Raw genomic sequence first — 25,920 nt, 5'->3', positions numbered from 1 at the left:
GAATGGGTGACGTTGAAAAATAGAAGACTTTTAGAACTAGGAGGACATGAATTTGATATGGGTGCCATGGTTATTTGTGGTATGATAAAACAAACAAGACTTTAATACTCATTATATAAGAAGGGCTTATAGAAGGGTATTAAGAATTTGTAATAAATATAAATTAAGGTTTTCACAAAAGACACCACGTTGGATATCTTCACAAGAAGCAATGCAGAGAAGACAATCTGGTAGCACGCATAAATGGATAAGATATAATGATTTACTGGAATTGTCACAAGGGGAATATAAGTTAAAATCAAGGGAAAACGTATTGGAAGAAGGCCATGTCTGCCAGGGGTTTTCATATTTGCAAATTAAAGAAAGGTTTAAAATAGAAGAGAAAAATGGTGGATTTGAACAAACAGAATCTGAGTTTGAAACAGCACTGTGTACAAACGATGAACACGTTATTGTGAAAATGTATAAATTACTGTTAAGGTATGAGACAGAGGATGAACAAGTAAAAGACTGTATGATCAAATGGGCACAAAATGTTGGTCATAATATATCAATGGAAGAGTGGGAAAGTATGTGGGGAAAAGATCTAAAATGTACTTTCTGTACAAGCCTTAAAGAGAATTTTTATAAGATGATGTATAGATGGTATATGTCACTGTTCAAACTGTCTAAAATGTATAAGAGCGTTTCTGGAAAATGTTGGAAATGTGAAGATCAAGATGGAACTTTTTATTCTTTATGGTGGACTTGTAAAAAAGCTAAAATAGTTTGGAAACGAATACAGTTGTTAGCTCAAAGAATATTACAGACTACTATAGAATTAAAGCCAGAAACTTTTTCATTGGGACTAACAGATAAAAACATAAAAGAGAAGGGGGGAACCTTCTCTACATGACAATGGCTGCACGGTTATTGTATGCACAGAAGTGGCAGAATGAAACAAGACCAACTGTGAGCGAGTGGATGATGAAAATGATGGAGCTGGCAGAGATGGCAAAACTTACTGTTATAATTAAAGAAGGATCAACAGCCAAATTTATGTTAGATTGGAAGCCTTTTATAGCAGTTGTACAAGAAATAGAGAAAAATGATGTCTATGTATGTGGATTTTGAGCTTTGAGATGATTGGTTCTCTTTTCCTTTTTTTCTTTTGTTGTTGTTGTTGTTGTAAAAAATTGGGAGAGAAATGAGATAATGTCTGTGAACTCAATGTATGATATACAACTAAGATAAGAAGTAGAAAATAATAATATGCATTTGTTGTGTAAGGGGAGGCAAAGGTAGATATCTTACAATCTTAAGAGGTACTTTAGTGTATGTGTATTGTGTGTTTATGTTGTTGTTGTTGTTGTTGATGTTGTTATCTTTTTTAAAAATAAAATTATTATATCAAAAAAGAAAAGAACCCTCAAGTCTATGACTCTCCTTTCAGGTCGAAGCCAATCCTGACAGGCCTCTGAGAGTGTCATCTCAAACCAAGAGATTTTAAACATCAGCAGCATTGCTGATGCATTTCCCTGGAAGGAGCTTTCCCATATGAGAGCAAAGCAGGCAAGCCCCTCTCCCAGATCCCTCTGTGGAAACTTACCTGTGAATACCAGATATGTATAATCGCGGGAAACCAAAGAAGTCTTCTGACTTTTTGAAATAATAATTGCCAAGGTGTAAATTAACACCAACAATGAGGTCTCCCGGCTTGTAATAATCTTCTTCCAGCTTAGACGGCCAGGTCAGGGGCACGTGGTCCTCAGCATCCTGTGGGTGGCCTGAGGCAGGAGCCAAAATAGCAGCAGCAGCAGCAGCAGCCAAATCATCAGCAGCACAGGGAGACCTTCCCTGCTAGGTCAGAGACAAAGAGAACCAGGAAAAGACCCCCTGGCAGGGGAATTCGATCACAGCAAGAAGAGAGCAGATGCCAAGTGACCAGACACCACCCCAGCCCCACGTGGAGTCACTCCTGGCATATTTCTATTAGGCATGTTTTCTCCAGGATTTCTTTGACTTGCTGGATGGAAATCTCTGGAGGATTCATCAAGAATTATTGTCATTTTGATAATTCCAGACAAGAGAAATAACCGCATCCCAATAACACTGGGCCCCCTTTGCACTTTGGAGGGAGAAAAACAGATTTGCATCACTCTTTGCTTCTTTGTGAGCCACTTGGACTTGACCTGAGTTGTCAGGTTCCTCCCTTTCACCTGTGTCAGTGTGAGCACATACATCCAAGATGGAGTCTAGCTTAGCATAAACATAGCCTCCCTTCTCAGGCACATCCTAGGCTCTGATAAGATAAACGGTACCAGAGCTTGTTAGCATGGAATGTGCTGAGGTGGAGATATCGCCCTTTGACTCATCTTACAAGCTGAGAGGCCCACTAGCAAGAAAACTGCAGCTAATGAACCAAAGCAAAGAGCAGTATGGATCACTATGTCTCTCTAAAGCGACTGGCAGCTTCATTACAGGCTTGGGGCCTTACATCTGGGTGTATGTGAGACCTACAGGGAGAAGGAAAAAAGGGCTCCACCATTGATTTAGGAGCAGAAATGGGGCACAAAAGGGGCAAGCATGAACATAGGACTCTTACCCTTTCCTCCTTTCACTGTCCTCAAATGTTCTGGAGTTATAAGTACCCCTGAAGACATGTCAGTCAGTCCAAGATTGGGGGGGGGGGTTACCTTAGGACATCAAGCGGTCAACTATGCCACATCTTTCCCCACCTCAGAAATGGAAGGGTTGGCAAACTTAATAGGGAGGAAGCCAAAGAGTTCCAGTATTTATTATTGATGAGACTATTAGACTCTCTCATCCCTCAGAAGAAAGCAGGGCTGAGCTCTCTGCTGAGGAATAGGGATGTACGAAAGTCACTTACCTTTTTGCAGGGGTGCTTCGCGGTGGGGGGAAGGTACTTTGCTTCTCCCCCCGAAGTTCAGGCGAGGGGGGGGAGGCATCCCACCTCGCCCGGCCGAAATTCAGGCCGGGGGGGAGGCTTCCCGCCTCGCCCCCAGCTGAAATTCAGGCCGGAGAGAAGCGCCCCATCTCCCCGGCCGCGAAACAAAGTCTAAAAAAAACCCAAAAAACCCCGTGATAGGCTACGTAATGATTAATGTAGCCTATCATGGCTAGATTTCCAAAGTCACCCATGATAGGCTACGTAACGATTTACGTAGCCTATCATGGCTGACTTTGGAAATCTAGCCGTGATAGGCTACGTTAATCATTACGTAGCCTATCATGGGGTTTGTTTGGTTTTTCACACTTTGTAATGGTGGTGGCAGCAGCCGGTCAGAAGACCGGCTGCCACCCCCGCCCCCGCCGAAAGGCCGATGAACCGCCGCCGGGACCCTCCACTGGGAGGGACATTCGCCAAAGGTAAGTCCCATCCTGGGGGGGGGGGGCGGAGAATTTCACTGCCGATTTCGGGGGGCCAAATGCGTTGGCGCTCGGCCCCCCGAAGATTCGGGGAGAAATTCTCCGTCATCCCTACTGAGGAAACGTCAGAGTATCAGAAACCATTTTCTTCCCCTGTGGAGAGTTTCATACACACAGACCTCAGACAGAGAACGGGCCACCATCTCTTCAGTCTGAGACAAGGGAGTTTCCTCCTAGCCTAGGATTTCCTGCCTTTCCCCCTGAAGCTGCCATGACACAGGGAGCAGTCCTGTCAGGAAGCGGCCTCTCTCTTCTGAACCCTGAGGGTTCAAGGGGGTGTCTCCAAGGGCAATAGCAGAAGAGCCTGTTTGCTCCTTTAGAAAGAATGAAGGAGCAGAAAAATAAATACGAATTCCTCATGACACTCTGCGGGGTTCCCAGATTCCCCTGGTGAAGGCTCTGGAAGTTTCATTCTGTTCCAAAGCTGTGGAGGAAATGCAGGCTCAGCCTTAGCCATGGATTATTCAACCAGTCTTTCAAGTCTGCATGCAGTCATGGAGGGGAGGATGGAAGTGCTGATCTAGCAGGAGAGGCAGGCAGAGAAGAGCCGGAGTTCAGGGCTAGAGCACACAGTCTTCATGTAGAGGGTCCCAAGTTTGATCCCCAGGATCTCCAGCTAGGGTTGGGAATGGCTCTTGTCTAAATCTCTGGAGAGTCACTGCCAGTCAGCGTGGACACATCCTCCCCCACCTGGTTCCCTCAGTGCAATGCAGGGCAGGAGAAGCACAGGGGGATCATTCCCTCTTGCTTCTCCTGCCCTTCATTTGTGGCTAGACAGCCAATTTATGCTTTCTAGCCATAGGACCTCGGAAAGGGGAAAGTGGCAGCCGGATGACATGTAGGATGTGTCGTACCTGCATTTCTCACTTCTCCGCCCTGGTATGCCCCCAGGAACACCCTGTTTTTGCTGCACTCTGCTGCTCTTCCAAGTGCAAAGTGCAGGGCCACTCCGCACCGCTTACGAGGAAGCGTGGGAGAGGGTGGAGGTCAGTTCTCAGGGAACTGAACCATCCAGGGCCACATAGCTGCTGACTAGTGGCCACCAGATTGCACCCTTGGTGACATCAGGATCTGGGTTATAATACAGGTCTCAATAAAATTGCACAAATTGATTATTGATCTGTATAGTCCCACAAACCAATGAATTTTGATTGTCTTTAATTGAGCAAATAACATTTCTTAGGTTGCGGAGTTTCAGCTCATAGGCTAGCAATTTAGAGCTTCTATCCCCAAATACACAGTATTTTTGTTGAAGGCAAACAAGTGATGTTGAAATCTTCCCTACTTCAAGGGCTATAAGATCCATTCTTCTTTGTGAAAGAAGATGGTAATTTTTTGCCCCACCTGATTTGTTGTGTTTCATTTCCAGAAGTTTTATTTCTGACAAAAGTGTTTCTTTATTTCGTATTGAAACCTTCTGAATTGCTGTCAATTCACTTATACAAATGCCCCTTGTAACAGAGTTCATTGCATCCCATATTCTGCATGTGACAATCCTACTTGATCATTGTATGGAAATAATGTTCTATTTCACTTTTAATTTTCACAACACAGAGTAGATTTTATGGATGATAGGACTGAAGCACCATGGATCAGTTTAGAGGATCGGTTTATGGTGAGACTTATAGCTGAATGATCTGATACCCTTTTTTGATAGATCTCTGTGCTTATGATGGAAGAGGAATGAGTCAAAAAAATGAATAGATGGTCTATTCTAGTATATGTTTGACAGTGACAGGCAAAGTATGCATAATCTCAGGCTCCTATATTTAAGAAACTATTAATTTAAATTCAGCCAAAAGGTCCCTAAATGAGGACATAGTGGTGTTCCTGCACTCATCCCCAAAGCAAGTTCTGTCCAGAGCTGGATCATTTATTATGTTGAAATTCCCCTATAATTGTTACACCTTGTTGAAATACCACTAATTTCTGCAAACTGTCATATAAAAAAGTATGTTGATTTGAATTTGGGGAGTACGAAGTGGCAAATGTATACTTTGAACCTCCTATGGCACCTTTCATAAATAGGTCTCTGCCACTGGGGTCTGCCATAGTACTTTCTACGGAGAGAAGAAGGGAGGTTTCAGAAGGAATAGCCACACCACAGGCTTCTGAATAGCCTGACGCAGAAAATTGTTGTCCAAAATGTGGGTGATTGAAGAGTGCCTGATCTCTCTTAGTAGGATGCATCACTGGAGCATGCTTTTTAATTTGTGCTGGAACGCTTTTCCTTTTAACAACTATGATTAAACCCCTGACAGTGAGGGAATAACATTTTAGATCACCCATTTATGTCGCATTAGATACCTGTGACAACGTAACCTTGGTATCTAAGCAAGTCCAAACTGGCTACAAGCGATGACAAAACAAGTAGCCATGAAATAAATGACACTTCCAACAAAAACGCATAACTCCATAACTTATACCAGAAATGATCCCTGTCAAGAAGGGCCTAATAGAGTAGGAGCCAGGAGGGCTGCTGGAGTGGTCACACATGCAGCATAGGCATGTACGAAAGTCACTTGCCTTTTTGAAGGGTGACATTCGTGGGGGGGTGCTCCATCCCTCCCCCCAAAATTCTCCCCAGCTGGCTCCGTCTGCAGCGACTCCACGGAGCTGCCGGCCGGGGCCACCTGCAACCCACCGGCCGGGGCCACCTGTACCATTGCCCTTATTTTCGCCGTAGTCTACGTAAACATTTACGTAGACTACAGCGACCAAATAAGGAACGGGAATGGCGGCTCCCTATGGGGGCCGCCATTATCCGTATGTGTTTTTTTTTTTTTTAAGTCACCCGTGATAGGCTAAGTGACGATTTACGTAGCCTATCACGGCTGACTTTGCAAATCTAGCCGTGATAGGCTACGTTAATCATCACGTAGCCTATCACGGGGGCGTTTTTTTTTCTTTTATTGCAATGGCAGCGGCCGCAGCCGGTCAAAAGATCGGCTGCCGCCCCCGCCCCTGACGAAGACCCGCCGAACTGCGAGCCAGACCCGCCTCCGGGAGGGACATTCAGCAAAGGTAAGTCCCGTCCTGGGGGGGGTGCGGGGGGCAGGGGTGTGTGGAGAATTTCTCCCCGAAACTTGTTCGGGGGGCCAAACACGTTGGTGCTCGGCCCCCCAAAGTTTCGGGGAGAAATTCTCCGCCATCCCTATCCAAAGAGCTATGATTTTACTTCCTCTCACATCCAGGGCAAGAAGAACATTTTGGCTGACAGCTTCTCCCATGTTCATGATTTGAGCCAGGTGTCAGGAGAGGGGACTCCTGATCAGCGAGCCTAGGCTGTTGGGCTTCTCTGGAGGAGCCCGCGGGAGAGTTTTCAAATCTGGTTTTCGTTTCTTTTCTGTAACATGTATTTTATTTACAATTTTAGATAAGGGGGGGAGATAGAGGATCGAGAAATTGTCCCCCGAGTTCTCATCTTTCAAAGGGGGGGATATCAAGAATGGGTTAATAGAGTAAGAGCCATGAGGGCTGCTGGGGTATGCAGCAGCCACCTGGAGGTTGGTTGTTTTGAGCTTTGTGTCATCCTGCAGCCCAAGTCCATGATTTGCCTGACTAATTTGGAAAATTATAAGAGCTGTGCCTGGTGGGAAGATGCAACCTCTTTGGAGGGTGGAGTGGGGTGTCCCAGGCCTGGGTTTTGATTGGGTGCCTCGAACTTGCCTTGGGTTGCTAGGGCTGGGCAATGAAAGGAGGGCTAGAGAAGGGGCGGGTCTCTCTCCTTGGCCCTGATGGTCCTAGGGTGTGCTGCTTGTCCATGGCTGTCCTGGGAGGCCCATCCTTTGGTATGGATAGAATAACCCAGCTAGCTTTCTTGTTTTGCTCGTAGAAGTGTGTTCCTTGGCATTTGGTGTTTCTGGTTTTGCTTAGAGTTTTGTACCCTGCTTGTAATTTCTTGTACAACCGACCACCACTCCCTCTTCCTTCCTCTTTGTTCCTTCCCCCTAATACATTTTTACCCAACTTCCAGTTGGATTGGTGTGTCCTGAATAACTTCAGTGCTGAATACAGTCCCTATTTGCCGGGAAGGGAGCTACTGGGTTAATTTAGGGGAATCTTGTGGCCGAGATTGGCCTGGTCTACCTTGCAGAGTTATTGGGCTGAAACCAGCAATTCTTCACAATCCCTGATGGAAAACTACTCATAAAGGGATTAATTTGCCAATTCACAATGCATCACCATCCTATAAAAAACACAGATTTACAGCACAGCCTTACAATATATTGGAGACATCAACTCTCGTCTATTGCTAGAGCAGGCAAGTGCCCTATTTGAACCCATACAATGGATCTCCCTTTTTAAATATAGATTCTCTTTGGGGGGCAGTATGTTAACTTCCACCTGTATCTGCCTAGTGTTAGGGCTACTGACAAGGGGTTCTCTACCCGATCCTGAGCAACTAAATCCACTTCAGCCTTCATTAATGCTGTCCTATGTCAGTGGATAGCATTTGTTTCAGGAGAACAAAATTCATTTAAATTTAAATATCTAAAGGCCTGCCAGTCTTCAGGGCTTGGTTGCTTTGGTAGAAACAAAGCAGAGGGCTGAGGGGTTTTTTGGAGCAAAACCAGTTGACAGCTTCAAATTAACTAGCTCCTTGGAGGATTGAAAGGTCTCCTGGTCTTGAATGTCAACTGAAGGGCTTGGAGAGTGCCTAGCAGAAGGCAGATCTTGACGAACTACTAACGTTCGAAGCTTATTCTACAGTGGTGATAAAGAACTCACAATCTTACTCTGTTTGGAGGTGAGCAAGAGATCATGATCTCCAGGACAACTGATTCATTTAGATTTTCTCATTTAAAAATAAGACAAGTTATCTGTCAAGCTAGAATTGTACAATGATACAACTAGCTGGAAAACAATGTTTCTAAATTGTTAAGACAATTATCAATATCAATAATGAGTAAAAATTGAAAACACAAGAAAAACTAAAAATCAGTATTAAATCAATATCTGAAAGCTCAGAATAAAATTATTTCCCCCAGCCCCCCTCAAACACCACTAGGAGATTCCATCCTTTCCCACAATGATAAAAAATGAGAGTCCAATATCCATTGTACTTTAAGCACCTCTCGTTGACCCCAAGTCAGGCTTAATCAGTCCCATTCTCTGCAGGGGGGTATCAGCTTCTCTTTGCAAAAATAAAAATCGCATGCAGTGATGTGTTGATACTATGATGATACTATGATAGTTTCCCTTGAAATAGTCAGAAGACTTAGTCAGTAACGTCATCCATTCATTCATATGAGGCTCTCTTCTCTTCTCAGTGCTGATGTGAGGAAACACAAGAGCACTTTTCTTTTCAAAATGGTTGAGAGATCACCCAAGCAGCAGTGCTGGATCCAACCTATAAGCAGGGTGGTGGACCTCTAAGTAAAGCCCAAGTGTAACTTTTCCGGTACAATCTCCATAATTTGAGTGTCAAATGAGGTGATGAAACTGTCGAGTGAGGTGTCAAGCAAGATGATAAAAATGGTGACATTAACTGAAGAATTAAAACAAACGGCGGCGCCCAAAACGAACGCTGCTACTCATGGCGCCATCTTGTTTTCTAACCAGCTCTCTCTCACACAATGAACCAACTGCAGGCTGATCTCCCCCTCCTCCACCACTGTCACTGATCGGAGACTGCTGGGTTAAGTTCAGCTCCAATTTGGCAGCTAGAGCCTGAGGCAGTAAATGGTTGTCCAAAATATGGGTGTTTTAATATTGCCTACATCACTTAGTTAGATGCATCTCTGGCAAAAAAATATGACCTCTGGAGAGTGTTTTGTAATTTCTGTTGTAACCCTTTTCCTCTTAACAACTGTGCCGCTTGACCACGTTCACACACACACAGAGATCACAGAAACACACCACTAAACTTCTGATGCTGCTTTGGCTTCTCCTCCACACGGCAGTGATTCCCCTCCCCACCACACCCGCACCTTCCAAGGTCCACATGATGAGACACCTGCAGACTTGCATTATGCTAATAAAAAATATTTTTAAAATAAGGAAATTGCTTAAAAATCAATTCCGTCACTACAGTGCAAAGGAATAGGAAAACATCAGTCTTTAAAATAAGGAGCCTATACATTTGTTAACAAATGATGGGCACAAAAGGGAGGCAACACATGCTTTCAGCAACACTTTTGCACAGGGATGGCGGAGAATTCCACCACGGATTTCAGTGTGGCTGAATACACTGGCATTTGGCCCCCCGAAATCCATGGCAGAATGGCCTGCCACCCCCGCCACCCCGCGGATCCACCCCAGGACGAGATTCACCTGGGGCGGATGTTCTGGATGGCGGCGGCTCCAGCGGCGGCTCCAGCGGTGGCGGTGGCGGCACCTGGTCTTCCGACTGGCTGCTGCTGCTGCCATTTGCAGTCTGGTCTTTTTTTTCTTTTTTTTTTACATAGACGTGATAAGCTACATAAAGAATTACGTAGCCTATCACATCTGGGTTAAAAAAAAAAAGCTTATGCAAATGGCGGCGGCTACGGCTGCTGCCATTTGCATTCCTTATTTTTCACCATCTTAGTCTAAGTAAATATTGACGTAGGCTGAAACAGCAAATCAAAAAGGAATGCAAATAGCGCCCACTACACTATTTGCATTCCCCTTTATTTTCGCCGTAATAGTCTACGTAAATATTTACGTAGACAAAGATGGCGAAAAATAAGGAACGCAAATAGCAGCCGCCATAGCCGCAGCCATTTACGTACGTGTTTTGTTGTTGTTGTTTAACCCAGACGTGATAGGCTACGTAAGCCTTTATGTAGCCTATCACGGTGGAATACAGGGACGCAAACGGCAGTGGCTACGGCTGCCGCCATTTGCGTCCCTGCTACCCAATCTGTTACACTGTTGTCTCCTCTCTCACCCTAACTTTCCATTTTTCCACAAAAGCATATTCATACATTTTACATTCCAGCTCTGCAAATATGGGTGTCGCTGACATTCTTCATGACTGAACATAATGTGTTCTTCCTGCTAGTATCACTCCCTCTAATAGGGAGCTCACGGGGCAAGTGCCAACAACAATCAAGCCACAATTGGGATCCTGAGAAACAAGAGAGAAGGATGAGCATTCTGGAAGGAAACAGGTTTGCAGAAGTACTGAAACATGAACGCAATTTATTTTATTCATTTTTATTTAGTATTACATTTATATCCCCCATGTTTCCTCTTTGAAGGAACTCAAGTTCCAGATGCCTCAACAGTACCAATAAAAAAAATAAAACCTACCCTTCCCAAGACCAATCCAGGGAGGAGAACTGAGAACGGTATGGAGGAGAGAAAAATGTTCTCCTTATAGGGGAAGTGAGATCCATACAATTTAGAGTATCTCCGAAGTGAGCCTAACCCTGAACCATACTGCAACTCTCTGTTGTACCTATAATGCATGATATGTAACATTAATTTCTGATAGTGTGATTTTTTAAAGAATTATATGATTGAAAGATGTCTAGGAGGAATATAATGCCATACAGACAACCTTTTAAGTCCACTTCCAGTTTACTGGGAAAGAGCAAAAGCCCAGTGTGGGACGGACCCTGTAGTTTAAGGAATAAATCGGCACATTTAACAATGTTAATGGCCTTCTTACATGTGTACTTGACAGGAAACTAGAGTAGCAGGGCATGTTTCAAAGTGATAGACACTTTAAGTCCTTCTCCTGATTAGATGATCTTTACAGTTGAGACTGGGCCTCAGCAATATAATGCAGCATTTGGGGAGGAAGATGCAAGCCAGGAGACCAGCCCCAGAGGCCAAGATGGAGAAGATCTCCACCGCCACCATGGACTTTCCCTTAGTGCTCAGGTAGGTGGGCACAAAGGAGACCCAAACACTGCAAAACACCAGCATGCTGAAGGTGATAAACTTGGCTTCGTTGAAGGTGTCAGGCAGTTTTCTGCCTAGGAAAGCCACCATGAAGCTGATGACAGCCAGAAAACCCATGTAACCCAGGACAGTGTAAAACATAGTGACTGAACCTTCATTACATTCGACGATGATTTCTCCAGCCAGGGTATGGAAGTCCAAGACTGGGAATGGGGGAGAGGTCACCAGCCAGCAAGCACAGATAACTGCTTGGATGAGGGGACAGGCCAGGACAATGGAGTTTGGTAGTTGTCTCCCCAAGAGTTTTCTGGCCATGTTTCCTGGCTTGGTGGCCATGAAGGCCAGAACCACTGTGACAGTTTTTGCCAACACAGAAGCGATGGCAATGGAGAAGATGATGCCAAAACAGTTTGGCGTAGAAGACATGTGACCTTCGTCGGGCGACCAATGAACAGAAAGCAGCTGAAGAAACAGAGCAGGAGAGAAAGAAGGAGGACATAGGTGAGGTCTTGGTTGTTGGCCTTGATGATGGGCGTGTCACGGTGTAGAATGAAGGTGGCCAACACTACAGATGTAATCAGAGAGAGGAAAAGAGCCAGACAAACTAAAATGAACCCCAGTGTCTCCTGATAGGAAAGGAAGTGGGTCTTCTTGGGGAAACAGTGGTCTTGGTTGCTGTTTGGATGTTGATCTTCTGGGCATGGGTCACAGTGATCTGCATCTGGAATGAGCAGAAGTATCTCAACATGACATAGACGTTCTTTACATGGGGACGGTGCAGCCCACAAAGAAGGAGATGGAGATATCAATTCCCTAGCTTCCTGTACATATAAGTGTGCAACGTCCCTTTTAGTATTTTCTCTTTACGTTTCACCAACATATTGCATAAGAGTCAGGAGCGGTACAACAGTGCTCCTTTTCACCTGTGTAGGATGGCCCACGCTGGCAGACCCATGTTCAATATTCTGCAAGAAGAAAAACCTCAAGTCTGTAACTAGAAACTAAAAACTGTTAAGTGTAAGAACTAGGGATGGTGGAGAATTCCGCCACGGACTCCAATGAGGCTGGTTTCTAAGGATCCGGCCCCTGGAGTCCGCAGCGGAATGAAACACTCACCTCCGCCACCCAGGGGAATCCGCGCTGGCTGGATCCTACCTGCCTCCATCCATCCGCTGCCAGCCGCTGCCAGCCACTGCTGCCTGTCTTCAGACTAGGGATGTACGAATCCCTTACCTGGTTCCGGTCGGGGCATCTGCTGTGGGGGGGGGGAGGAGATCCGTTCCTCTCCCCGGAATCCTCGACGGGGGGGGAGGCGATCCGTTCCTCCCCCCCCGGAATCCTGCCCGGCCGGCTCTGTTCTGCAACAGCTCTGCCGAGCAGCCGGCCAGGGCCGTCCGCAGCCAGCAGCAGCCGGAGCAAGACGGCGGCTCTGCAGGCTCGCCGCAGAAAGAAACCGGATGGTGAAGATTCCAGGGGGAGGACCAGATTGCCTCCCTCCTGGGGACCCACGGGCAAACAAGGGTGAGTACAATCCATACACCCCTACTAAGAACATCAGCGCAGCCTGTCACCTGCAGTGCCTTCCAAATGGGCAAATACATAAATGGCATTTGCTTCTGATGACGCACTTTCTTCAGAGGAGATGTATTGGTGCAGAGGCTGGGAAATAGGTGACAGGAGTCAATATGGATTAAACAGCAGTTTCCTTGACATTGGAGTATCATGCTCCAGTTGCTACAAGAACTGATCACCACTCAGCTTCATGTCTAATGCCCAAACAACCGACATTGGAAACATAGTGTTTAAAACACTGTGCATAGAAAGGTGAGCCAATGGAACTATCTAAGGATATTATTATTCTTTATTATTTAAATAGAAGGTTCCTTCAGGAAATTGTGAATTGTCTGCAAAACAGTAAACCACCGAGTAATGCAATCCCCAATGGTTCTTATGGAGAAAATATGCATAGGTTAAATGGCCGTGTCTTCTCCTTGCGCATGATCTTCCCATGCTAACCCCAGTATGCTCTGCAATTGAACAAGGCTCTCAATGCTTGAGCTACCTTTCCGGCTAGAGATCGTCCCTTCTGGACAACGATCACACCTGTAGCAGCAAACCGGCTTCCCCTCTGCAACTTTTCTCTGGTGCCCTGGAGAGCACCGTTCCACACACCTCGCAGAGGGAGGCACCTAAAAGGGAAGAGGGAAATAGTTGAGGGTAGGGATGTACGAAAGTCACTTACCTTTTAACGAAATTGATTTGAGGTGGGAGGGAGGCGCTCCGTCCCTCCCCCCCCGAAATTCTGGCTGGGCGGGGAGGCACTCCCCCCCTCCCCCCTGAATCCTGGCTGGCCGGGTCCACAAATGGCGGCGGCCATAGCTGCCACCGTTTGCGTCCCTGCAGTCAGCCGTGATAGGCTACGTAAATGTTTACGTAGCCTATCACGGCTGAGTAAAAACAAAAACAAAAAACATGCGTACGCAAATGGCGGTGCCAATTGCGTTCCTTATTTTGGCACGTCTTAGTCTATGTAAACATTTACTTAGACTACGGCGAAAATAAGGGGAACGCAAATAGCGTAGACGCTACTCTATTTGCGTTCCCCTTATTCTCGCCGTAGTCTATGTAAATGTTGACGTAGACTAAGACGTGCCAAAATAAGGAAAGCAATTGGCACCGCCATTTGCGTACACGCGTTTTTTGTTTTTGTTTTTACTCAGCTGTGATAGGCTACGTAAACATTTACATAGCCTATCACTGTGTTTTTTAAAATTTAGCCATGATAGGCTACGTAAATCTTTATGTAGCCTATCACGTTTTTGGTGTTTTTTTTTTAAACTTGGAAATGGCGGTGGTGGCAGCCGGTTGGAAGACTGGCCGCCACCGCCGCACCTCCGCTGGAGCTGCCGCCGGAGTCACCGCTGCCAGGAAGATTCGCTGAAGGCAAGTCCCATCCTGGGGGGGGGGCAGACCGTTTTGCCACTGATTTCGGGGGGCCGAATGCGCTGGCATTCGGCCTCCCCGAGATTCGTGGCGAAATTCTCTGACATCCCTAGTTGAGGGTTCACATGCAATGGATATTGCACAAAAATAGGACAGAGTTACTCAGTACAGTTTCCCATTACACAATGGATAGGATCACCAGTTTAGAAAGTCTGAATCTTTTCTGGATTTATGCAGGTTACTTAGAATCATCATAATGATTCTCAAGTTATAGAACTACAACATTCTTTGCTGCCCCCATGACATTCACTTCAAACCCACCTCTGTAGCCCACACGACTGCATCAGAGTGAATGGTGAAGTCCTGGTCAGGAGGAGCTTCTGGATCCACCTGTCCAACTTTGGTGTGAGCAAAAGATCCATTTGGGAAGAAAATCCAATTCACAATATCGTATCTCTCTTCCTTTTTAAAGAAAGAGATTTCATCTCCAGCACTGTTGTTAAACCGGACGTTCCTCAAAGAGGCAAGAATCTGAAATGGAAGAGAGAATTATAAACAGGGTAATTGTGAGTGAGGTCTGGTGTCTTCTGACATTCTGTGACTACTATCACGTTAGGAGACTTCTCCTTTTTCCTTTACTCCATTGCTTAGTTCAACACTGAAGATGCATTAAGATGGGCTCATAGGCACTAATTGCTTGCATGCACTTGCCCAGTGGCTTGGCCTTCTTTCGTTGGTGTCTACTTCCCAGAAGCCACACTCGTATCCTTGCCTGTGTGCAGGAGGAAGAAGGGTGGTGCCATCAAGGCGAACAACACCTGAGGTGTTCTCATGCTGCCTGGCAAGAATGAACATGGGGCAGGGAGGGGGGAGGAGCAGCCTGTTGTTTCCTCCAGGAGATGGGGGATAGGGAGGAGAATACTTTGCATTTGGGGTGAGAGCTTGCTTGATCCTTCCTCTCAGTAGCCACAGTTTTAAATACATGATTATCGCAGAAGTACCATTGCTCTCCACTGCCTTTTACTCACTTCTTAGTGCTCTTTAAGGGAGCTGATGGGCATGGAAGTATATCTTTGTGGAATGTCGCTATCGGGATCTTTAAACTGGACCAACAGCCCTTCTCCTAGGCTTGCCCTTTGCTTCCAGGATCAGACCACCGAGGAACCACCAAGGAACCTTTGATAAGATTGCCAACTCTCAACGAGGATGTTGCCTGCCATGGCTGAAGATTCAGCAGCCTCTTTCCTCCCCCTGTCAATGCATCTTTGGATCCAGATGAGGACACAGCATGTAACATGTGTGCCACGGAATAGACAGCATTGTAGATACTGTAGCTGTAACTGGACATGGTCATTTCAAGCACTTCTCCCGGCAGATCCTGTACCTTCTCCTCCCCAGTGCAGTTCCCCCATCCCCATGGAGAGATTTCTCCTGATTTCAGAAACTGACATTTAAATGTGTATTCCCACCATTTTTGGAGAAAGACATACCCTTGTGGTCGGTGTGGATTTAAGGCCTGGAGAAAATGTGTGAATTCTGGCACATCCCTGCGGTGGACTCTGAAGTGCAAAGCACCACAGAAGAAATAGGCCTCACTTATACTTTGGTCTTTAGCAGAAGTTTCCAAATGGGCTGTCAGGATCCAAACCTTCCTAAATGGGATCTTGGTCTTTACTTCATGATGAAACAAGAGGACTCCTAATATGAGTACAACGTTGGTGTCCCCAAAGACAATAATCACTTGGGGTTCAAACCAAGCACTAGGAATAGTTCCAGATCGTACTTGTTGTAAAAAGACTATGTTGGTTGGGTTGAGCATTTCAGTGAAGGCCACACAGATGTCCTTCTGTTTGAGCATTGGTGTCAGTGCCTGGATGAAATTTTCACCACTTTTCTCAGTTAAGGCAACCAGACCAATCCAGTTCCAGTGGAAACGCAGGAGCAGCCGGACAAGGCCCACATATTGAGCAAGTTCATTAGTATCAATCCAGTAGAAGGAAGGAAATTCTGTTTGTTCTCCCTGAACAGGGTCAGCCAAACCATAACCAAGCTGAAAGAAGGGTTTTCTTGTTAGTCCACTGCAGTGAATTTTGTGCTGCTTTGAACACTCACACATTTTTCATGGCATAATCTTCCATGGACTACTACAGCCCACTTCAGATGCATGAAGTGCTATCCAGAAGGAAGACATCCATTTGGAACATAGGCATCTAATATGAAATGAATCTCTCTTTAAGGTCCCCCCTACTGTGGATATCAACCCAAAAGTCAGGGCTGCCCTGGAGGTAACCTTGACACAGTTTATAGCCTTCATCCTGAAGAGGCCCATGTTGCTATACTGAAGCAATAGGACCCTTTGCAAGTCTGGTGGAGATTTAGGGCCCCTCCTCAAATAGGATAGTTTGGTTAAACAGTTCCATTGTGTGTTGAATCCATTAGGACAAACAAAATGGAAAACGTGACATAATGTTAGTGACTCTTAATCAGAAAGCCCATACGTTCCAAGGGTCCATCTAGCCCACCATTCTTTTCACACAGTGGCCAACCAGCTGTCACCTGGGTCTATGTAGGAATTCTGCCTCTGGTACTGGAGGGAGCACATAGCTATCAGGACTGGTAGCCATCGATTGACTTTTCCTCTAGGAATTTGTCGAACCCCCTCGTAAAGCCATCCAAATTGGTGGCCATCACTACATGTTGTGGTAGCAAATTCCATAGTTTGACTATGAGCTGTGTAAAGAAGCCCTTCCTTTGATCTGTCTTGAATCTCCCACCAATCAGCCTTTTGAGAGAGGAAGAAAAATATCTCCCCATTCAACCTTCCCTCAGGGGGGAGATGCTCCAGCCCCTTGATCATTTTAGTTGCCCTTTCCTGCACTTTTCCCAGCTCTACAATATCCTTTATTAGCAGTTTTATTCTCAATTCCTTGTCTAATTATGCCAAACATGGAGTTTGCTTTTTTACAGCAGCCACACACTGAGTTGACACTTTCATCAAGCTGTCCACCTCAACCCCAGCATCTTTTTGTTGGTTGGTCACCACTAGCTCAGAGCCCGTCAGGTTATATTTGAAGTTGGGATATTTTGTTCCAACATGCATCACTTTGTATTTGCCTACATAGAACCTCATTTGCCTTTTGAATGCCCATTCTCCCAGTTTGGAGAGATCCTTTTGGAGCGCCTCACAATCCTTTTTTGTTTTAGCCACCCTAAATAAGTTGGTGTCATCAGCAAACATGGACAGTTCACTGCACACTCCTACTTCCAGATCCATTACAAACAATTCAAAAAGCATTGGTCCCAGTACAGAACCTTGTGTGACCCCACTACTTACATGCCTCCAATGGCAGAAGTTACCATTTATTTCCACTCTCTGCTTTCTGTTCTTTAACCAGCTACTGATCCATAAGAAGAGCTGTCCTTTTATTCCATGACTGCTAAGTTTGCGCAGGAGTCTTTCGTGAGAGACTTTGTCAAAAGCTTTTTGGAAGTACATGTAGACAATGTCTACTGGATCACGCCTGTCTACATGTCTATTGAAACTCTCAAAGAACTCTAAAAGGTTACTGAGACAGGACTTTCCTTTGCAGAAGCCATGTTGATTCTTTTCTATCAGGGCATGACCTTCTATATGCTTGCTAATTTTATCTTCCATAATGCTTTCAACCAATTTACCCAGAATAAACGTTAAGCAGGTGGGCCTGAGATTTCCCAGATCCCCCCTAGATCCAGTTTTAAAAACTGGTGTTACATTGTCCATCTTCCAGTCCTCTGGTACAGAGGCTGATCTTAGGGACATGTGGCATATTCTGGTTAGAAGATCAGCAATTTCATATATGGGGTTTTTGAGAATGCTAGGATGGATACCATCAGGGCCTGGTGATTCATTTGCTTTGAATTTATAAATAAAGTTGAGAGCATCATCTTTTGTCACCACTATTTGCCTCAGTTCCTCAGACATCCTTCCTGGAAACCCCAGTTCAGGCACAGGCATCTATCCTATATCTTCTGCAGTGAAGACAGATGAAAAGAATTCATGCAGCTTCTCTGCAATTGCCTTGTCCTCATTTATTTCTCCTTTAGGACGAGGTTTGTTTGTGAATCTTTAAGGTGTCGCAAGACTCCATTTTTCTCCCCATCCAAAGCTTGTTCTTATGTAACAGAACCATTGCTGATTGGGACTAGTCAAACAGTAGCCACCTGAGACTCCTGGCTACAACCGTGGTTAACATGGGGCAGGTTAGCCAAGGTCAGAAGGCCTCCTACTTCTCCCCTCCAAAATCAAGGCAACACACCCACTGCATGGGTGGAAATGGTTTTAGAGATTGGCCTCTCCATCTCAGAGTTCCTGAGTCCCGCAGATCCCCCACATCTCTCCCCAAATGAATCCTCTTACCTGTGGGATCTTGAAGATGCCCATTATGGAAACAATCTCCCTTGAGGATTTGGAATTGAGACCCCCAATAACGGAGAGCCTGTGACATTTATAATTAGGAAACATTTGCCCCGACGTGGAGAGCATAGACAGACTGTTCAAGTGGATCCATCTTGCGATGTTGGTGTGGTCATAGATGCGAAAGCCAAGGGTGTGGTTGGGGAGGAGAACTGTGTCCTTGTGGATCTCCTTCATGGCAAATGCCAAGGCCAGGATTTGCTGGTAGTGCTTGAATATCATCCTGCAATGATGGGAGTTATGTTGGGAGGTGAGTGAAGATATAATCTAATATCAGGTGGAAGGGAGACATTTGTTGCTGCTATGTTTACAAAAATGTGAGTCAGAAATGTTTGCTCATCTACTTCAGCTCGCCCAGAAATCAACCTTCCCCACCCCTGTCTTACATGAAGTCTGCGGGGGTGGAAGGGTGGGCATTTGTAGGTCGTTATGAAACTCGTCACATGAACCACAATCATTGTTTTGCTCTGCCTACCTTCCTTGCACCAAGCATCCTCTAGGGGCAGGTCGCCTGTTCTCCCTATTTGCAAGGAAGTGGATATATGATGGCCAGTCCTCCCCAGGTCACCCCCGCCCTCACCTTGATTCAGAGGAGGAGACTGCAAAGCCAGCTTCTGGCTCAAGACTCTGAAAATTATTTATTCCAGACTCAGGTACAAGGAGAACACAATCCAGCAATTTCAATGTTGGTGGATCAAAGTATAAAGTGCCCTCCCAACCTATTGGTTGAATGCTCAAATCCCAACTTCCAAGTTCCCCTTCTCCGCATTACACACACATACACACACACAAACACCCCGTTCCACATATTTCGCCTTGCAGCATTAGATGCAACAGCAGAGCTTGGCTCCCCTAGTCTCTGGACGTTATAGTTCCCAGGGCTTCTGTATCACTGCCATAGCACCACTGATCTTTCCAGAGAAAGAAAGAGGAATTATGCTCCGGCTTAGAATGGGACCATACATAGCTCAGAGCCACAGAGCACAGGCTTTGCATCCTTTCCATGCAGAAGGTCCCAGGTTCAATGCCCGGCTTCTCCAGAAAAGGCAGGAAAACTTCCTGACTGAAACCCTGGAGAGCCACTGCTGCGAGTCAGTGCTTACAATACCGGGCTAAATGGACCAAGGGTCTGACTCAGTATACTGCAGCTTCCTATGTTGCTATGCAGCCGGACGGACCCCCAAGTCTCTGCTTCTCATTACAGGTCAAAGCCAAATTAGGATCAGCCAGGAAGGAGCCCCCTAACCTGCAAGCAAAGCAGGCAAACATCTGTCTCAGATCCCTCTTGTGGACACTTACAAACCAGAAGTGCGGAGTTCTGGTGGTGCTAAACCACTGAAGTCCTGAGTCTCGTTATAATAATTCATGCCAACCGGTAAATTCCCACCAACAATGAGGTCTCCGGGGCTGTGATAGGCTTGCAGTTCCTTAGGCCTGGTCAAGAGGCAGGTGATCCTCAGCATCCTCTGGGTGGCTTGAGGCACTGTCCAGAGCAGCAGCAGCAGCTGCAGCAGCAAAATCATCTGCAGCACAGAGAGACCTTCCCTCCTAGGTCAGCGACCAGACAGAACCTGAAGAAGAGCTGAATATACAGGCCCCGGCAGGGGAATTCTTGCGTAGCCAGAAATGATCAGCCCTCAAGTGATCAGACACTGCCCCACCACACATGGAAGGGCTCAGGGCATATTTATATGAAGCATGTTTTCTCCTGGATGTCTTTGTTCTTGGTTGGGTGGGCAGAAATCCATGGGGGTTCATCAGAAATTACTGTCATTTCCACAATTCCAGAGTGGCAAAATATCTACAGCCCACAGCACTGAGCTACCTTTGCACAGTGGAAGGGGGGGGGGGATTTTAACTGCTTCTCTATAGGGCAGACGGGCTCTGAGATTGGACTTGAGTTGTCAAGTTCCGGCCTTGGGCCTGTGTGGAGCTGAGAACCTGAATTAACCTTCAATTCTCTTGTAGGCCAGATGGAATTTTCTGGGTTAGCTAAACAGTTCATCTGCTAGGTTCTTTTGACAGTTTATATATGATCGTGCAGCAGGGATGTACGAAAGTCACTTACCTTTTCGTGGATTCATTCGCAGTGGGTGGGGAGGCACTTCGTCCCTCCCCCTGGAATCCTTGACAGGGGGGAGGCGATCTGGTTGCCCCCCCCTGGAATCCTGCCTGGCCAGCTCCGCTCCACGGGGATTCCGTGGAGCTGCCGGCCGGCTCCGCCCGCAGCCAGACATCCGGCCACTGGGCAGCAGGCACGCAAATGGCAGTGACCGTAGCTGCCACCATTTGCATCCCTGTATTTCACCTTCATAGGCTACGTAATTATTTACGTAGCCTATCACGGCAGAGAGAAAAAAACAGCGTATGCAAATGATGTATGCATGCATTTGCATTCCCTTTTTTCGGCCGTTTTAGCCTATGTAAATATTTACGTAAGCAATTAAGATGGAAAAAAGAGGGGACACAAATAGCGCCCAAATAGGCTAAAAAATAGGGAATGCAAATGGCGGCATCCATAGCTGCTGCCATTTGCGTATGCTGGTTTCTCTGCCATGATAATAGACAGAAGGGCCCATTCATTGCAATAGGAAGAAAGTGTGTCAGGGTTACCTGCATATCAGCCCTGACCTCAGTTGTGATATTGACACTGGGGGCCGGGGGGGGGGTATTACAGACCTCACAGAGCTTCACTTTATATTTTGATAGCCTTTTGTTAAACTGGGCATCTTCCTTCTGGAGAGCACTTCATGCATCTAAAGTCAGGCAGAGCAGTCCATGAAAGCAGAAATGGGCTAGTTTTGAAAATGCCACAACATTTTTGTGCAAGACATTAACAGGAAATTCCTTCCTTCAGCTCGGTTACAGCTTTTTCAACCATGTTGATGGAGAGAAAAGGGAATTTCCTCCTTCCACCAGATCGATCCGAGTAAAGTTCCTCAGTATGTTCTCCAAGTCAGGCTGCTCCTGCATTTCCATTGGACCTGGATTGGGCTGGATGTTCACAGAGGTGACAGAGGTGAAAATTTCATCCAGACACTGACACTGATGCTCAAGCAGAAGGACGTCGGTGGTAGACAGAAATCTCAGGTGGCTTTTGTGCGACTGTATCCAGCCAGCAGTGGGTCTGTTACATAAGAAAAAGCTTTGGATTGGAAGAAATGAAATGGAGTCTGGCAACACCTTAAAGATTCACAATGAAGCCTCCTCCTAAAGGAGTACTAAATGAGGACAAGGAGATTGCAGAGAAGCTGCATGAGTTCTTTCCATCTGTCTTCAGTGCAGAAGATACAGGACAGACACCTGTGCCTGAACTGACGTTTTCAGGAAGGAAGTCTGAGGAACTGAGGCAAATAGTTCTCAAAAACCCCAAACATGAAATGGCTGATCTTCTAACCAAAATATGCAACATGTCCCTAAGATCAGCATCTGTACCAGAGGACTGGAAGATGGCCAGTGTAACAACATGTTTTAATAAGGGATTCAGGGGCGATCTGGGAAATGTCAGGGCAGTTAGCTTAACAGGGTAAATTGGTTGAAAGCATTACTAAAGTTTAGGGAAGTTGTCAGAGAATTCCGCCATGGACTCCAGTGAGGCCGGATTCTTTAGAATCCAGCCTCCCGGAGTCCATGGTGGAATGGCCTCCCCACCCTGCCACCCCGCAGAATCCCCCCGGGATGGAGCGTACCTGGCGGCGGATGTGGCGGCCATTTGCATGGCTGCCCTTCTTCGTGATAGGATATGTAAATACTTACGTAGCCTATCACGGCAAGCAGCAGGGACATAAATGGCGGCCGCTACGCCATCTGCGCCCCTGCTCTTTACCGTGATAGGCTACATAAGTATTTACGTAGCCTATCACGAAGAAAGGCAGCCACGCAAATGGTGTAGTGGCCGCCATTTGCGTCTGCAGCAGACCGTCCGCGGCCGGAACTCCAGCTGCAGACAGCCCTGGCCGGCTGCTACGTGGAGCCACCACGGAGTGGAGCCGGCCAGGGAGGATTCCAGGGGGAGGGATGGAGCGCCTCCCCCCCCCACTGTGAATCACATCTGTGAAAACGTAAGTGACTTTCGTACATCCCTATGAAAATGTCATCCTAGTGTGCGGCCAGTTTAAATAAGCCAAACTCCATGTTTGGCATAATTAGAAAAGGAATTGAGAATAAAACTGGCAATAAAGGGTGTTGTCCAGCTGGAAAAGGTGCAGAAAAGGCCAACTAAAATGATCAAGGGGCAGGAGCATCTCCCCTATGAGGGAAGGTTACAACAGCTGGGATTGTTTAGCTTGGAAAAAAGGGGAGTAAGGGGAGACACGATAGAGGTGTGCAGAATTATGCATGGTGTGGAGAGTGTGGATAGGGAGACGTTTTTCTGCCTCTCTCAAAATACTAGAACCCGGGGTCACCCCATGAAGCTGATTGTGGGAGATTCAGAAGAGATACAAGGAAGTAGTTCTTCACACGGTGCATAGTCAAACTATGGAGTTTGTATTTTTAGTCTTAAACTAAACAATGGAGCCCGCTCAAACTTATCCCACTTTTTAAATATCTCTTCCATTTCAGATTCTTGCCACTTTGGGGAATGTTCTGTGTTGGAGATGAAGTCTCTTTCTTTACAAAGGGAGAGAGATACGATTTTGTGAACTGGAGTTTCTTCCCAAATGAATCCTTTGCTCACACCAACATTGGACAGGTGGATCCGGAAGTCCCCCCTGGCAAGACTTCATCGTTCACTCTGATGCAATCGTGTGGGCTACAGAGGTGAGTTTGAAGTGAAAGTCATGGGGGCAATAAAGAATGTTGCAGTTCTATGGCTTGAGAACAGAAGGTGTCTTTCTAGATGAGACCAAAGGCCTATTGAGTCCAGGGAGGGGCCCTTGTCCATTGACAAAGAACCATCTTTGCATGCAATAGTCCCAGGTTCAGTCTTTGGCATCTCCAGGTACGGCTGGAAAAAGACCCCTGCCTGAAACCCTGGAGAGGAAAGATATGTTCAGACTTTCTAAAATGGTGATCCTATCCATTGTGTAATGGGGAACGCTGTCGAGTAACTCCAAGTCCTTTTTAATGCAGTATCCATCATGTGTTAAACCTCTCTCCCCTGTTTTAGGTGTCTCCCTCTGTGAGGTGTGTGGAGCAGTGCTCTCCAGTGCACCTGAGAAAAGTTCCAGAGGGGAAGCCAGTTAGCTGCTACAGAGTTGATCGTTGTCCAGAAGGGACGATTTCTAACTGTACGGGTAGCTCAAGCATTCAGAGCCTTGAAAAGGAGCCGAGCAAACTGGGGTTAGCATGGGGTGGGAAGATCATGGGCAAGGAGAAGAGACAGCCGTTTCACCTATGAATATTTGCTGCATAAACACCATTGGGGATTGCATAATTTGGTGGTTTCCTAGTTTTCAGACTATTCACCCTTTCCTGAAGAAAGCTTCTATTTGAATAATAAAAGAATAATAATGTACCTACTTGGATGTTTGCATTGGCTCACCTTTCTATGCATAGTTTTGTAAACACCATGTTTCCAACCTCAGTTGATTTAGCATTAGACATGAAGCTGAACACTGATCAGTTGTTGTAGCAATTGGAGCATGATACTCCAAAGTCAAAGAAAATGTGTTTTAATGTATAGTGATTTCTGTCACCTACACATCTCCTTTGAAGAAAGTGCATAATCTGAAAAAATGACAGAACTGTAGAATCATAGAACTCTACCCCCTAACTTCGTACTCACCGTAAGTAAATGTAAATAAATAACTATAAATAATTTCCCCACCTTCTCATAGGAAACAACTAAGTTTTCAAGGGAAAACACACCAAAATAGTGAAAAGAAACCCAGTGATAAAGGTAGAAAGCCAGAAATGGGGAGGAGGCTATCCAGTGTATTGCACTTATTGCCACATGTCCGACTTCCTCCCTGCTGGACAGAAGTCATGGAATCATAGAACAGTAGGGTTGCAAGGGGCCTACAGGACCAACGAGTCCAAGCCCCTGCTCAGTGCAGGAATCCAGGTCAGAGCATCCCTGACAGATGGCTGTCCAGCCTCGTCTTGAATGCCTCCAGTGTGGGAGAGCCTTTTCCTCCCTAGGTAATTGGCTCCATTGTCATATTGCTCTAACAGTCAGGACATTTTTCCTGATGTTCAGCCGGAATCTGGCTTCCTGTTACTTGAGCCCATTATTCCATGTCCTGCACTCTGGGATGGTCGAGAAGAGATCCTGGCCTTCCTCTCTGTGACAGCCTTTCATGTACTTGAAGAGCACTATCATATCTCCCCTCAGCCTTCTCTTCTCAAGGCTAAACATGCCCAGTTCTCTCAGTCTCTCTTCACAGGGCTTAGTTTCCAGTCCCCTGATCATCTCTGTTGCCCTCCTCTGAACCAAGTACTTCCCTGGATTTGGAAGCTATACTTCTGTTAATGCAGCCCAAAATAGCATTTGCCCTTTTTGCAATCACATCATATTGTTGGCTCATATTCAGCTTGTGATCTACCACAGTTCCAAGATCCTTCTTGCTTGTAGTATTGTTGAGCCAAGTATCCCCCATTTTGTAACTGTGCATTTGGTTTCTTTTTCCTAGGTGCAGAACTTGGCATTTCTCCCTATTAAATGCCATCCTGTTGTTTTTTGCCAGTGCTCCAGCCTATCAAGATCCCTTTGAATTTTGTTTCTGTTTTCCAGGGTATTAGCTATGCTGCCCAATTCTGTATCTTCTGCAAATCTGATCAGCATTCCCTGCACCTCCTCCTCCAAGTCATTAATGAAAATAGTGAAGAGACTGTTCCCCGCGGTACCCCTCTCGTTACCTCTCCCCAGATTGAGAAGATCCCATTGAGAAGCACTCTTTGAGTCCGACTCTGTGGCCAGCTGTGGATCTGTCTCATAGATCAATCCTCATCAAACATGAATTAAAACAAATTTCTCATATAACCCTACAAGATGGAGATTGGGAGGAGATAGCAGACTTATTTGCATGAATCAAAACAGGGGAAGGCTGTTACAGGAGGTCTGGGGGCCATTGTCACCCTCAGAACAGCCCCCGCCCCCGCTGCTCTGGGAGAGGAAACAACTAACATTAAAGAAAATTGCAGGGCTGTCATCAAAATGTGATGTCAAGTGGCTGTTGTTGCACAAAATGCTAGTTTTGCCCCCTGGAGGCTAGTCCAATTTGCCCCAAAGAGGAGAGTCAACTTCAGGCTGGGTCCAACTCGATTTTATTGTTTGCAAACAGTTCGACAAAGGAGCTCACGCTCAAAAGCAGAGT

General features: G+C 46.0%; 1 protein-coding gene across 1 annotated transcript; it reads left to right on the top strand.

The window, feature by feature from the left end:
• Positions 1 to 3,257: 3,257 nt before the first annotated feature.
• LOC146340949 (uncharacterized) lies at positions 3,258 to 24,122 on the top strand. The gene is made up of 3 exons (XM_084808239.1): positions 3,258 to 3,369; positions 23,225 to 23,422; positions 23,772 to 24,122. Exons 1-3 carry the CDS (start codon positions 3,263 to 3,265, stop codon positions 23,785 to 23,787), a joined length of 321 nt encoding a protein of 106 aa, XP_084664365.1. The 5' UTR covers positions 3,258 to 3,262; the 3' UTR covers positions 23,788 to 24,122.
• Positions 24,123 to 25,920: the final 1,798 nt, after the last annotated feature.

Source organism: Heloderma suspectum, chromosome 6 (assembly GCF_057233095.1).
Source record: "Heloderma suspectum isolate Gila_16-S chromosome 6, 16-S_ref, whole genome shotgun sequence".
Classification (NCBI taxonomy): Eukaryota; Metazoa; Chordata; class Lepidosauria; order Squamata; family Helodermatidae; genus Heloderma; species Heloderma suspectum.
This window is presented reverse-complemented; position numbering and strand designations above follow the sequence as displayed.

What these genes read in the sequence shown, in the direction of transcription:
- LOC146340949 (XM_084808239.1), top strand. Translation starts at nt 3,263, where the DNA reads ATGGTGGTGGCAGCAGCCGGTCAGAAGACCGGCTGCCACCCCCGCCCC. An exon ending in GGGAGGGACATTCGCCAAAG is followed by an intron (nt 3,370 to 23,224) that starts GTAAGTCCCATC and finishes CTTCCATTTCAG; the next exon opens with ATTCTTGCCACTTTGGGGAA.